Source organism: Oncorhynchus mykiss, chromosome 30 (assembly GCF_013265735.2).
Source record: "Oncorhynchus mykiss isolate Arlee chromosome 30, USDA_OmykA_1.1, whole genome shotgun sequence".
NCBI classification, from domain to species: domain Eukaryota; kingdom Metazoa; phylum Chordata; class Actinopteri; order Salmoniformes; family Salmonidae; genus Oncorhynchus; species Oncorhynchus mykiss.
The window spans coordinates 5,762,582-5,777,059 of record NC_050570.1 but is presented as its reverse complement, the minus strand read 5'-3'; the positions used below and the strand labels follow the sequence as shown (position 1 = coordinate 5,777,059).

The following is a 14,478-nucleotide window of genomic DNA, read 5'->3' as shown; positions in this document are numbered from 1 at the left end:
CGCCACAAGGCTAGCGCGCCACGGGTCTAGCGCGCCACAAGGCTAGCGCGCCACAATGCTAGCGCGCCACAATGCTAGCGCGCCACAAGGCTAGCGCGCCACAAGGCTAGCGCGCCACAATGCTAGCGCGCCACAAGGCTAGCGCACCACAAGGCAAGATAGCCACAAGCAAGGCTAGATAAACAGTGTGATGTGTCTTTTTACTCTAGTAAAGAGAAGCCACACCTCAGAAAAGCCACACCTCAGAGAAGCCACACCTCAGAGAAGCCACCCTCAGAGAAGCCACACCTCAGAGAAGCCACACCTCAGACAAGCCCCCCCTCAGCTGGCTACCCTGTGCCAACAGATAGGGCCTGACACGCAAGTGCACACGTACACACACACAGTTAACAGATAGGGCCCGACGTACACACACACAGCTAACAGATAGGGCCCGATGTACACACACACAGTTAACAGATAGGGTCCGACGTACACACACACACAGCTAACAGATAGGGCCCGACGTACACACACACAGCTAACAGATAGGGCCCGACGTACACACACACAGCTAACAGATAGGCCCCGACGTACACACACACAGCTAACAGATAGGGCCCGACGTACACACACACAGCTAACAGATAGGGCCCGATGTACACACACAGCTAACAGATAGGCCCCGACGTACACACACACAGCTAACAGATAGGCCCCGACGTACACACACACAGCTAACAGATAGGCCCCGACGTACACACACACAGCTAACAGATAGGCCCCGACGTACACACACACAGCTAACAGATAGGCCCCGACGTACACACACACACAGCTAACAGATAGGGCCCGACGTACACACACACAGCAACAGATAGGGCCCGATGTACACACACACACAGCTAACAGATAGGGCCCGACGTACACACACACAGCTAACAGATAGGGCCCGACGTACACACACACACACAGCTAACAGATAGGCCCCGACGTACACACACACAGCTAACAGATAGGGCCCGACGTACACACACACAGTTAACAGATAGGGCCCGACGTACACACACACAGCTAACAGATAGGGCCCGATGTACACACACACAGTTAACAGATAGGGCCCGACGTACACACACACACAGCTAACAGATAGGGCCTGACGTACACACACACAGTTAACAGATAGGCCCCGACGTACACACACACAGCTAACAGATAGGCCCCGACGTACACACACACACAGCTAACAGATAGGGCCCGACGTACACACACACACAGCTAACAGATAGGGCCCGACGTACACACACACAGCAACAGATAGGGCCCGATGTACACACACACACAGCTAACAGATAGGGCCTGACGTACACACACACAGTTAACAGATAGGCCCCGACGTACACACACACAGCTAACAGATAGGCCCCGACGTACACACACACACAGCTAACAGATAGGGCCCGACGTACACACACACACAGCTAACAGATAGGGCCCGACGTACACACACACAGCAACAGATAGGGCCCGATGTACACACACACACAGCTAACAGATAGGGCCCGACGTACACACACACAGCTAACAGATAGGGCCCGACGTACACACACACACACAGCTAACAGATAGGCCCCGACGTACACACACACAGCTAACAGATAGGGCCCGACGTACACACACACAGTTAACAGATAGGGCCCGACGTACACACACACAGCTAACAGATAGGGCCCGATGTACACACACACAGTTAACAGATAGGGCCCGACGTACACACACACACAGCTAACAGATAGGGCCCGACGTACACACACACACAGCTAACAGATAGGCCCCGACGTACACACACACAGCTAACAGATAGGCCCCGACGTACACACACACACAGCTAACAGATAGGGCCCGACGTACACACACACACAGCTAACAGATAGGGCCCGACGTACACACACACACAGCTAACAGATAGGGCCCGACGTACACACACACACACAGCTAACAGATAGGGCCCGACGTACACACACACAGCTAACAGATAGGGCCCGATGTACACACACACAGCTAACAGATAGGGCCCGATGTACACACACACAGCTAACAGATATGGCCCGACACAGATAAGTAGATGGGTCTTCTATAGGGTCAGATTGGAGGAAACGTAATATACTGATTACAAGCACTTCCTGGAATAAGGAGGCTGCTGATATACGGACCAATTATCATGCAAAACACCTCCTACAGCGATGGTATATACAGTAGTCTCCAGCTGATCGTCTTCCTATCGTACATCGTACATTAGGCTACTAAAGATGCTAATAATAACAATTATTCAATTAGGAGGAGAAGGTTTGAAAGCGCGTGTGTGACCCCCCCGGCTCTCCATTCCAGCCTCGTTAACGTTTGTTAACGGGCCTCCAGATCAACAGGAAAACAGGAAGAACCCTGGAGAATCCATACAAATGAAAGGGAATAAAGAGTAATGGCTGGAGCTGAATAGGCTACAAAAAGGTATCTGCTCGTTAAACTCGGACAGCAAACAGGCCTTTACTCCACAGCTCATCCCCTGTGTTTAAGACCAGGTACCACAGGTACAACTGCCATTTCCAGAAAGTCACAATCTGCTATGTAGTGTCATCATCCAGTGTCCGGAATGAGTTATCAGCTAATTTGCATGTTTAAACCATTTTTAAGATAGGCCTTAAGGTGAAACTTAGTATACATTATGGTGTAACACAGATAATTTTCTGTTTTGAACCAGCATGAATAGGATATATTTTAGACGGCATCGCAAATCAGACAGCAACATCACTGCTTCCTGAACTATGCTGAGTCACAGTTACAGCCCCATGACTGAAACAGCCTGCAGGCTAACTAACTGGTCTGACTGAAACAGCCTGCAGTTTAACTGGTCTGACGGAAACAGCCTGCAGGCTAACTAACTGGTCTGACTGAAACAGCCTGCAGGCTAACTAACTGGTCTGACTGAAACAGCCTGCAGGCTAACTAACTGGTCTGACTGAAACAGCCTGCAGACTAACTAACTGGTCTGACTGAAACAGCCTGCAGACTAACTAACTGGTCTGCCTGAAACAGCCTGCAGACTAACTAACTGGTCTGACTGAAACAGCCTGCAGGCTAACTAACTGGTCTGACCTTTGTTCACTTTCATCTATCTGACATGTTTACTTAACACAGATGATTATTAGAAACCCTGTCCTGTCTAGAGACCCTGTCCTATCTAGAGACCCTGTCCTGTCTAGAGGCCCTGTCCTGTCTAGAGGCCCTGTCCTGTCTAGAGACCCTGGTTAGAGACCCTGGTTAGAGACCCTGTCTAGAGACCCTGTCTAGAGAACCTGTCCTGTCTAGAGACCCTGGTTAGAGACCCTGTCCTGTCTAGAGACCCTGTCTAGAGACCCTGCCTTGCCTAGAGACCCTGTCCTATCTAGAGACCCTGTCCTGTCTAGAGACCCTGTCCTGTCTAGAGACCCTGTCCAGTCTAGAGACCCTGTCCTGTCTAGAGACCCTGGTTAGAGACCCTGGTTAGAGACCCTGTCTAGAGACCCTGTCTAGAGAACCTGTCCTGTCTAGAGACCCTGGTTAGAGACCCTGTCCTGTCTAGAGACCCTGTCTAGAGACCCTGTCCTGTCTAGAGACCCTGTCTAGAGACCCTGTCCTGTCTAGAGACCCTGTCCTGCCTAGAGACCCTGTCTAGAGACCCTGTCCTGTCTAGAGACCCTGTCTAGAGACCCTATCTAGAGACCCTGGTTAGAGACCCTGGTTAGACCACCGGCCACATCAAGGGCTCTCCATCGAGGTCAATAATAATAATACATTCAGTTAGCAGATGCTTTTATCCAAAGCAACTTACAGTGAGTGCATACATCTTCTTATGGATGGCCCCAGCGGGAATCAAACACACAATCCTTACCCAGCATGTTGGTGAGCCACAGGGCCAGGTCTTCCTTCAATGGCAGAAGGCTGGCTTCGTGGCGGCTGGTCAGCCATTGGTTGTACTGCTGCATGTCGGTCAGGCCTGGGCCAATTACCTGCTTGGGACTCAGAGAGCTGCACATCGTGGTTACCTCCATGTCACTGGCCTATAGAAGGATAGGAGGAGAGGGGTCAAAGACTGAGACAAGACACAGACCTGCTCTCTCTAACTCGGCCTCCTGATCCTTATTCTTTCTATCCATCCTTCCGCTGTACATATATCCTTTTCCATCCTCCTCTACCGGTGCCTTTCCATCCTCCTCTACCGGTCCCTTTCCATCCTCCTCTACCGGTCCCTTTCCATCCTCCTCTACCGGTCCCTTTCCATCCTCCTCTACCCTCTACCGGTCCCTTTCTATCCCCCTCTACCGGTCCCTTTCCGTCCTCCTCTACCGGTCCCTTTCCATCCTCCTCTACCCTCTACCGGTCCCTTTCCATCCTCCTCTACCCTCTACCGGTCCCTTTCCATCCTCCTCTACCGGTCCCTTTCCATCCTCCTCTACCGGTCCCTTTCTGTCCTCCTCTACCGGTCCCTTTCCATCTTCCTCTACCGGTCCCTTTCCATCCTCCTCTACCGGTCCCTTTCTATCCTCCTCTACCGGTCCCTTTCCATCCTCCTCTACCGGTGCCTTTCCATCCTCCTCTACCGGTGCCTTTCCATCCTCCTCTACCGGTCCCTTTCTGTCCTCCTCTACCGATCCCTTTCCATCCTCCTCTACCCTCTACCGGTCCCTTTCCATCCTCCTCTACCGGTCCCTTTCTATCCTCCTCTACCCTCTACCGGTCCCTTTCCATCCTCCTCTACCGGTCCCTTTCCATCCTCCTCTACCGGTCCCTTTCCATCCTCCTCTACCGGTCCCTTTCCATCCTCCTCTACCGGTCCCTTTCCATCCTCCTCTACCCTCTACCGGTCCCTTTCTGTCCTCCTCTACCGGTCCCTTTCCATCCTCCTCTACCCTCTACCGGTCCCTTTCCATCCTCCTCTACCGGTCCCTTTCCGTCCTCCTCTACCGGTCCCTTTCCATCCTCCTCTACCGGTCCCTTTCCATCCTCCTCTACCCTCTACCGGTCCCTTTCCGTCCTCCTCTACCCTCTACCGGTCCCTTTCCATCCTCCTCTACCGGTCCCTTTCCATCCTCCTCTACCGGTCCCTTTTCATCCTCCTCTACCGGTCCCTTTCCATCCTCCTCTACCCTCTACCGGTCCCTTTCTGTCCTCCTCTACCGGTCCCTTTCCATCCTCCTCTACCCTCTACCGGTCCCTTTCCATCCTCCTCTACCGGTCCCTTTCCGTCCTCCTCTACCGGTCCCTTTCCATCCTCCTCTACCGGTCCCTTTCCATCCTCCTCTACCCTCTACCGGTCCCTTTCCGTCCTCCTCTACCCTCTACCGGTCCCTTTCCATCCTCCTCTACCGGTCCCTTTCCATCCTCCTCTACCGGTCCCTTTTCATCCTCCTCTACCGGTCCCTTTCCATCCTCCTCTACCAGTCCCTTTCCATCCTCCTCTACCGGTCCCTTTCCATCCTCCTCTACCGGTCCCTTTCCATCCTCCTCTACTGGTCCCTTTCCATCCTCTTCTACCGGTCTCTTTCTATCCTCCTCTACCCTCTACCGGTCCCTTTCCATCCTCTTCTACCGGTCTCTTTCTATCCTCCTCTACCCTCTACCGGTCCCTTTCCATCCTCCGCTCCCGGTCCCTTTCCATCCTCCTCTACCGGTCCCTTTCTGTCCTCCTCTACCGGTCCCTTTCCATCCTCCTCTACCGGTCCCTTTCCATCCTCCTCTACCCTCTGCCGGTCCCTTTCCATCCTCCTCTACCCTCTACCGGTCCCTTTCCATCCTCCTCTACCGGTCCCTTTCCATCCTCCTCTACCGGTCCCTTTCCGTCCTCCTCTACCGGTCCCTTTCCATCCTCCTCTACCGGTCCCTTTCCATCCTCCTCTACCCTCTACCGGTCCCTTTCCATCCTCCTCTACCGGTCCCTTTCCGTCCTCCTCTACCGGTCCCTTTCCATCCTCCTCTACCCTCTACCGGTCCCTTTCCATCCTCCTCTACCCTCTACCGGTCCCTTTCCATCCTCCTCTACCGGTCCCTTTCCATCCTCCTCTACCGGTCCCTTTCCATCCTCCTCTACCCTCTACCGGTCCCTTTCCATCCTCCTCTACCGGTCCCTTATCAATTTTGGACACATTGAAACCAAATATTTTATCAAGTTGTAAACTATTAATATTATTAAAACTAGAATCCTTAGTTGATACATATATATTTTTTTGCCTCACAAGTCCTCAACTGGCAGCTTCATTAAATAGTAACCGCAAAACCCCAGTCTCAACGTCAACAGTGAAGAGGCGACTCCGGGATGCTGGCCTTCAAGGCAGAGTTCCTCTGTCCAGTCTCAACGTCAACAGTGAAGAGGCGACTCCGGGATGCTGGCCTTCTAGTCAGAGTAGCAAAGAAAAAGCCATATTTCGAACTGGCCAATAAGAAGAAAAGATTAAGACGGCAAAAGAACCCAGACACTGGACAGAGGAACTCTGCCTTGAAGGCCAGCATCCCGGAGTAGCCTCTTCACTGTTGACATTGAGACTGGACAGAGGAACTCTGCCTAGAAGGACAGCATCCCGGAGTCACCTCTTCACTGTTGACGTTGAGACTGGACAGAGGAACTCTGCCTAGAAGGACAGCATCCCGGAGTCACCTCTTCACTGTTGACGTTGACACTGGACAGAGGAACTCTGCCTAGAAGGTCAGCATCCCGGAGTCACCTCTTCACTGTTGACATTGACACTGGACAGAGGAACTCTGCCTAGAAGGTCAGCATCCCGGAGTCACCTCTTCACTGTTGACGTTGAGACTGGACAGAGGAACTCTGCCTAGAAGGCCAGCATCCCGGAGTCACCTCTTCACTGTTGACATTGACACTGGACAGAGGAACTCTGCCTTGAAGGCCAGCATCCCGGAGTCACCTCTTCACTGTTGACATTGACACTGGACAGAGGAACTCTGCCTTGAAGGCCAGCATCCCGGAGTCATCTCTTCACTGTTGACATTGACACTGGACAGAGGAACTCTGCCTAGAAGGCCAGCATCCCGGAGTCACCTCTTCACTGTTGACATTGACACTGGACAGAGGAACTCTGCCTTGAAGGCCAGCATCCCGGAGTCGCCTCTTCACTGTTGACGTTGACACTGGACAGAGGAACTCTGCCTAGAAGGCCAGCATCCCGGAGTCGCCTCTTCACTGTTGACGTTGACACTGGACAGAGGAACTCTGCTTAGAAGGCCAGCATCCCGGAGTCGCCTCTTCACTGTTGACGTTGAGACTGGTGTTTTGCGGGTACTATTTAATGAAGCTGCCAGTTGAGGACTTCTGAGGTAAAAAAAATATATGTAGCAACTAAGGATTCTAGTTTTAATAATAGTAATTGTTTACAACTTGATAAAATATTTGGTTTCAATGTGTCCAAAATTGATAAATACATTAGGCATATATAAATAAATCAATTACAAGTTCAAATATATTTCCCTTCTGTTAACCTCCAGGGCCTGTATTACTGAGGTATGCCCAGTTAGTTCACAGTAGCATAAAAGGTAGGTTTGTTATTTGTGAGCTTATGTAAATGCATTTTAAGGTGTGTTTTTGTCTCTTTTATGTCAGTGCATGTGTTCATGTCATTACCCCCTGGGTACACACTGGTTGTATCAATGTTGTTTCCACGTCGTTTCAATGAAATGACGTTGAACCAACGTGGAATAGACGTTGAATTGACATCTGTGCCCAGTGGGTATGCATTTTCATTTTTACAACTGATTTTTAAACAATTTAAAGAAACTGTTTCTATTCTTGTCAATCATAAAATGAACCCGACCACAACAGTTTACACGTCCATGTTCAGCCAATTTAAAATTACAATAAAACACACACACACAAATAAGAAATGTCTGAAAACAGTTAGATGGAAATATGACCACCCACGATAAACCAATGAAATGAAACACAGCTATTCAGCATAATAAAATACAACTTTTGAAGTTATTCATATGAACTTCATTAAAAAGGTTTGGCTGCAGCTAAAGAATAGATTCTCCTCTAAAACAAGTCAACTGACTAACTGACTAACTGACTAACTGACTAACTGACTAACTAACTAACTAACTGACTAACTGATTAACTAACTGACTAACTCACTAACTGACTAACTGACTGACTAACTAACTGACTAACTGACTGACTGACTAACTAACTAACTGACTAACTGACTAACTAACTAACTAACTGACTAACTGACTGACTAACTGACTAACTGACTGACTAACTGACTGACTAACTAACTAACTGACTAACTAACTAACTGACTGACTAACTGACTAACTAACTAACTAACTGACTAACAGACTAACTAACTAACTGACTAACTAACTGACTAACTGACTGACTAACTGACTAACTGACTGACTAACTGACTGACTGACTAACTGACTGACTAACTGACTGACTAACTGACTGACTGACTGACTGACTGACTAACTAACTAACTGACTAACTGACTAACTAACTGACTAACTGACGAACTAACTAACTGACTGACTGGCTAACTGACTAACTGACTGACTAACTGACTGACTAACTGACTAACTGACGAACTAACTAACTGACTGACTGGCTAACTGACTAACTGACTGACTAACTGACTGACTAACTGACTAACTGACTAACTGACTAACTGACTAACTAACTAACTAACTAACTGACTAACTGATTAACTAACTGACTAACTAACTAACTGACTAACTGACTGACTAACTGACTAACTAACTAACTAACTGACTAACTAACTGACTGACTAACTAACTAACTGACTAACTGACTAACTAACTAACTAACTGACTGACTAACTGACTAACTGACTGACTAACTGACTGACTAACTAACTGACTAACTGACTGACTAACTGACTGACTAACTGACTGACTGACTAACTGACTGACTAACTGACTGACTAACTGACTAACTGACTGACTGACTGACTAACTAACTAACTGACTGACTGACTAACTAACTGACTAACTGACGAACTAACTAACTGACTGACTGGCTAACTGACTAACTGACTGACTAACTGACTGACTAACTGACTAACTGACTAACTGACTAACTAACTAACTGACTGACTAACTGACTAACTAACTAACTGACTAACTAACTAACTGACTAACTGACTAACTAACTGACTAACTAATTGACTAACTAATTGACTAACTGACTAAATAACTGACTAACTGACTAACTAACTAACTGACTAACTGACTAACTAACTGACTAACTAACTGACTAACTGACTAAATAACTGACTAACTGACTAACTAACTGACTAACTGACTAACTAACTGACTAACTAATTGACTAACTAATTGACTAACTGACTAAATAACTGACTAACTGACTAACTAACTAACTGACTAACTGACTAACTAACTGACTAACTAACTGACTAACTAACTGACTAACTGACTAAATAACTGACTAACTGACTAACTAACTAACTGACTAACTGACTAACTAACTGACTAACTAACTAACTGACTAACTGACTAACTGACTAACTGACTAACTATGTAACATGACTAACTGACTCCACACAGGCAGCTTTGTTTGGTAGATACATTTTATTCGGTCTCATACATCAACAGTTAATTTATCTAAACACTTGATATTGAGTATATTAAACAGTATATTAAACAGCAACTAAGGATTCTAGTTTTAAAAATAGTAATTGTTTACAACTTGATAAAATATTTGGTTTCAATGTGTCCAAAATTGATAAATACATTAGGCATATATAAATAAATCAATTACAAGTTCAAATATATTTCCCTTCTGTTAACCTCCAGGGCCTGTATTACTGAGGTATGCCCAGTTAGTTCACAGTAGCATAAAAGGTAGGTTTGTGATTTGTGAGCTTATGTAAATGCATTTTAAGGTGTGTTTTTGTCTCTTTTATGTCAGTGCATGTGTTCATGTCATTACCCACTGGGTACACACTGGTTGTATCAATGTTGTTTCCACGTCGTTTCAATGAAATGACGTTGAACCAACGTGGAATAGACGTTGAATTGACATCTGTGCCCAGTGGGTATGCATTTCCATTTTTACAACTGATTTTTAAACAATTTAAAGAAACTGTTTCTATTCTTGTCAATCATAAAATGAACCCGACCACAACAGTTTACACGTCCATGTTCAGCCAATTTAAAATTACAATAAAACACACACACACAAATAAGAAATGTCTGAAAACAGTTAGATGGAAATATGACCACCCACGATAAACCAATGAAATGAAACACAGCTATTCAGCATAATAAAATACAACTTTTGAAGTTATTCATATGAACTTTATTAAAAAGGTTTGGCTGCAGCTAAAGAATAGATTCTCCTCTAAAACAAGTCAACTGACTAACTGACTAACATGACTAACTGACTAACTAACTAACTGACTAACTGACTGACTGACTGACTGACTGACTAACTAACTGACTAACTGACTGACTGACTAACTGACTAACTGACTGACTAACTAACTGACTAACGGACTAACTAACTAACTAACTGACTAACGGACTAACAAACTAACTGACTAACTAACTAACTAACTGACTAACTAACTAACTAACTAACTGACTAACTAACTAACTGACTAACTAACTAACTAACTAACTAACTGACTAACTAACTAACTAACTAACTAACTGACTAACTAACTAACTAACTAACTAACAAAATGACTAACTAACTAACTGACTAACTGACTGACTAACTAACTAACTGACTAACTAACTAACTGACTAACTAACTAACTAACTAACTAACTAACTAACTAACTAACTAACTGACTAACTAACTAACTAACTAACTAACTGACTAACTGACTCCACACAGGCAGCTTTGTTTGGTAGATACATTTTATTCGGTCTCATACATCAACAGTTAATTTATCCAAACATTTGATATTCTGTATATTTTTTTAGTTTTACTTTAAGCTATACAAAATAATATCTCTCATACCAACCATGGAAATAAGACTACAGTTGTGTATAGCAGTCTGCCCAGGGCTACAGGCCAGGGATGGACAACTCCTTGGGGCACTGGAGTGTTGCATTCTAAACAGAATATCATGATTAGTTGATTATTGGAGTCAGGTGTGTTAACTTCGGCTGGGGGAGAAGTGTGACCACATCAATCAGGTCCCTGAGGACTGGAGTTGCCCATCCCTGCTGGGGGAGAAGTGTGACCACATCAATCAGGTCCCTGAGGACTGGAGTTGCCCATCCCTGCTATAATCAAGCTTTTTCCCTAAAACTCTGTTTAATTTTTTTTTTTTTATCTACAGAAATAACAATAGAAGTATTGTTGAATAAGTGATTGAAATCTTATCATTTGATTCTGATTTATTGATTCTGAAATATGTAACAACTTCACAACAAATGCAATAATATATTTGCGGATGAAGCATACAGTATAAATCCTACAAAAAACAAATAAACTACCAGACCAATCAGAGGCATGCAATCAACAGTCCCTGTATCTTCCACTCACCCTCTGCAAAGCAACTCTTCTATCCGGACTGTCACCGTCCTCTCGTACAGTGTCTTTGCTCCTCCGTGCGTTCTGTATGCATGCTTTTCACCATCGCTCATCTACCCCCCGCTCTGTCGCGGGAAAACAGTGGCCCGGGGTAGAATGGGGCAATGCATAGCATATCTCTGTCTCTCAACCTGTCGAGGATATTTTTTGTGGAGCCGAGTGCTGCACTGCCGATAGGAGGAGAGTTTTTGATCAGTCACACTGGACTGACTGACTGGGAATGTTATGCTGCGTTCCCTCCTCCTCTCATTCTCTCTCTCTAATCTGACATTTGAGAAACTCGTCCGTGCTCAAGATTGTAATTAGATAGATGCTGAAGCAGAAGTGCATTCATTGGCCAAGCCACTGTGCAATTTTATGTATTGCAATTGTTCGATTATAAATGACTATAACACAACACAGTGACAAAATTCGATGGGACTTGCTTGTTCTTCTTCTACAATCAATCTACACATATTCGCCAATTCAGAAAAAAAATAATGTAAAACTCAAACGGTAGAAATATTTTCTCGGAGGACAGTACATTTATTCTATTCGCCAGATTGTATGATTTATACAACTTTTATCTTGAGAACTTTTATTTTGAAGTGACTGTGACGCGTTCGCATACCCGGAAGTTCACTTCACAACATAAACTGGCGGGGGGTGGAAAGAGGAGAGTGCACGGAGAAAAGAAGTAGCTTTAATTAAACACCAAAGTGACTTTTCCAACCAACCTTTTGGAGTAATTTCAGGCGTCCTTTTAACATTTTCTAACTCACTTGCAAATGTTCTGAGAGCAGATAGTGTCACATGGAGGCTATTGTAAAGAACGTGGAGCGGACCACGGAGCTACTCGCTGTGTCGCAGACAGAGACGGTGCAGCGGTGGGACAAACAGACCCTGGACAGAGCCTTCCAATGGACTCAGTACTGTCAACACGTCTACACAAGGTTCCATGCAAATCCAACCGTCAGGGACATCTTGGAAAAACAACTACAGGTGACAAACGAAAGTTTACGAACAACTTTTCATGGGTATACGGACATCACGTTTTCTGACCTGTCGCAGTGTCAACACTTGCTGCTTGTGGGGTTACTAAACAACGCCGCTGTTCCGAGCTCAGTCGTCAAACTACTTTTCGACACTATAACTGTTGGAGGTAAATATAAGGACGCCACCGGTCATTGCATTGAACTCATAGAAGTGAAATCAGCATGTAAAGTCTTAAGCGCCATTTATTTGAAACGCAGTACGTCCTTTCCCGGTCCCGATGCTGACGTGTTAGGCATGACACTGATGGAGATGTTGGATATCCTGCTCTCTCCAGCTGCTGGCGGGTCCAAGGTGGGCCTAGCAGGGAAGTTATTGGACAACCTCTTACAAACCTGTGGTGAAAATGAAAACTTCTCAGGAGTCGTTGCTGCTGCTCTTCTGTCAAGGAAAAACAACAAAACGGCAGCAGCAACAACAAAAATGGCTTCAGAAGGAGTTTCATTCCACTTTATCCTGGATTGGCTGCAGCAACACCACAGTTTACTCCATAATATGTGTTCCACGTTGCCTATTGGTCTTTTGATGGACCTCCACCAGCAGTCTGTGAGGTTTAGAGTGACCTACGGTGACATGTTGAAGCAATGGGGGTCACAGTTGGAGTATGACGTGGGAGAAGGAGAGTGGGTTCAAATGGATACCACCGACGGGGTGTCGTTCAAGACACTGTCTGACCATTATAGGTCGTTGCTAGGGGCTTGTCCGTCAACAAAGGAGGACGTTGAGAGAGAGCTGACAGAACTGAAGGTTGCCGATGGGGACTTTGATGTTAGAGGTCTGAGTGTTTGGGGTGACCTCCTCTCTGAGCTGAACAAGGTCTGAGTGTTTGGGGTGACCTCCTCTCTGAGCTGAACAAGGTCTGAGTGTTTGGGATGGTCTTTTTTAAAAACATATTTATTTTATTTATTTTTTCACCTGAAACGTTAATTATCTGAAAACGTGTAAAACATCATCTGTTGCCATCAGTTGAGACACATGTTCTTGAGTACAGGGTGATGCAACAAATTAAAAATAAAATCAGAGTTGACTTGTTTTTAGATAATTGACAAAAAAAACAAACAAATTTATTAATGCAAAATGTATAAAAATAAACTATAAACAGTTTGACAACTCTGTTTGTAAGCTTCTAAATGAAATCAAACTCCAACCTTTTATTTTTTCCAGTAATGAAGACATTAATGGAAAAGTAATGGGGTATGCAGAATAGTGAAGACATTACTGGAAAAGTAATGGGGTATGCAGAATAGGTCAACTTTGATCACTTTTTTATCTCCTGAATGTTTTGGTAACTTTCTGACCACTTCCCTCCATGTATGGTAAGTTTATTTTTATTTTTATGAAAGCTGTCAAAAAGTGAATTGAAATGGATTTACCCCCTCTCTTGAGCAGAACAAAGCCATGTGTAGCCTCATCAGTATCCTGTCATTGGGCAGTCAGTGTTCGTTGGACAAATGTGGACGTTTGGCCTCGTTAGATACAATAGATTTATATGTATTTGTCAAAGGATACATGTTTTTGTGCTAATACATTCATATACGTTTGTATCAATAACAGAATAAAGAGGACTTTCATTATGCAAATGTTTGTGTTTTTATTTCAACTGTGTAATAATACTGTCACCCCCCTTTTTGTTTTATTTTGTACACACCAAGCTACTGAAACGTTTGTATTCATTATGGATCCCCATTAGTTCCTGCCAAGGCAGCAGCTACTCTTCCTGGGCTTTATTATGGATCCCCATCAGCAGCTACTCTTCCTGGGGTTTATTATGGATCCCCATTAGTTCCTGCCAAGGCAGTAGCTACTCTTTCTGGGGTTTATTATGGATCCCC

General features: G+C 45.4%; 2 protein-coding genes across 3 annotated transcripts in view; one reads left to right on the top strand and one right to left on the bottom strand.

Annotated features, from left to right (window-relative positions):
• LOC110522702 (growth arrest-specific protein 2) overlaps window positions 1-12,215 on the bottom strand; it is a 47,755-nt gene extending 35,540 nt beyond the window's left edge. The window contains exons 1-2 of the mRNA XM_036968995.1: window positions 11,567-12,215; window positions 3,908-4,076 (exon numbers count right to left, since the gene is read on the bottom strand). Coding sequence (XP_036824890.1) covers window positions 3,908-4,067 — 160 coding nt within the window. The 5' untranslated portion in view covers window positions 4,068-4,076; window positions 11,567-12,215. The remainder of the gene's footprint in view (window positions 1-3,907; window positions 4,077-11,566) is intronic.
• Window positions 12,216-12,243: 28 nt separating this feature from the next.
• Window positions 12,244-14,220, top strand: fancf (FA complementation group F). Of its 2 annotated transcripts, XM_036968994.1 has the most exons (2): window positions 12,244-13,421; window positions 13,463-14,220. In XM_036968994.1, the coding sequence occupies exons 1-2, from the start codon at window positions 12,407-12,409 to the stop codon at window positions 13,507-13,509; spliced, it is 1,062 nt and encodes a 353-aa protein (XP_036824889.1). In that variant the 5' UTR covers window positions 12,244-12,406; the 3' UTR covers window positions 13,510-14,220. The 2 variants fall into 2 exon arrangements, with proteins under 2 accessions (XP_036824889.1, XP_021454305.2); XM_021598630.2 differs by having other exon boundaries at window positions 12,246-14,220.
• The last annotated feature ends 258 nt before the right edge of the window (window positions 14,221-14,478 follow it).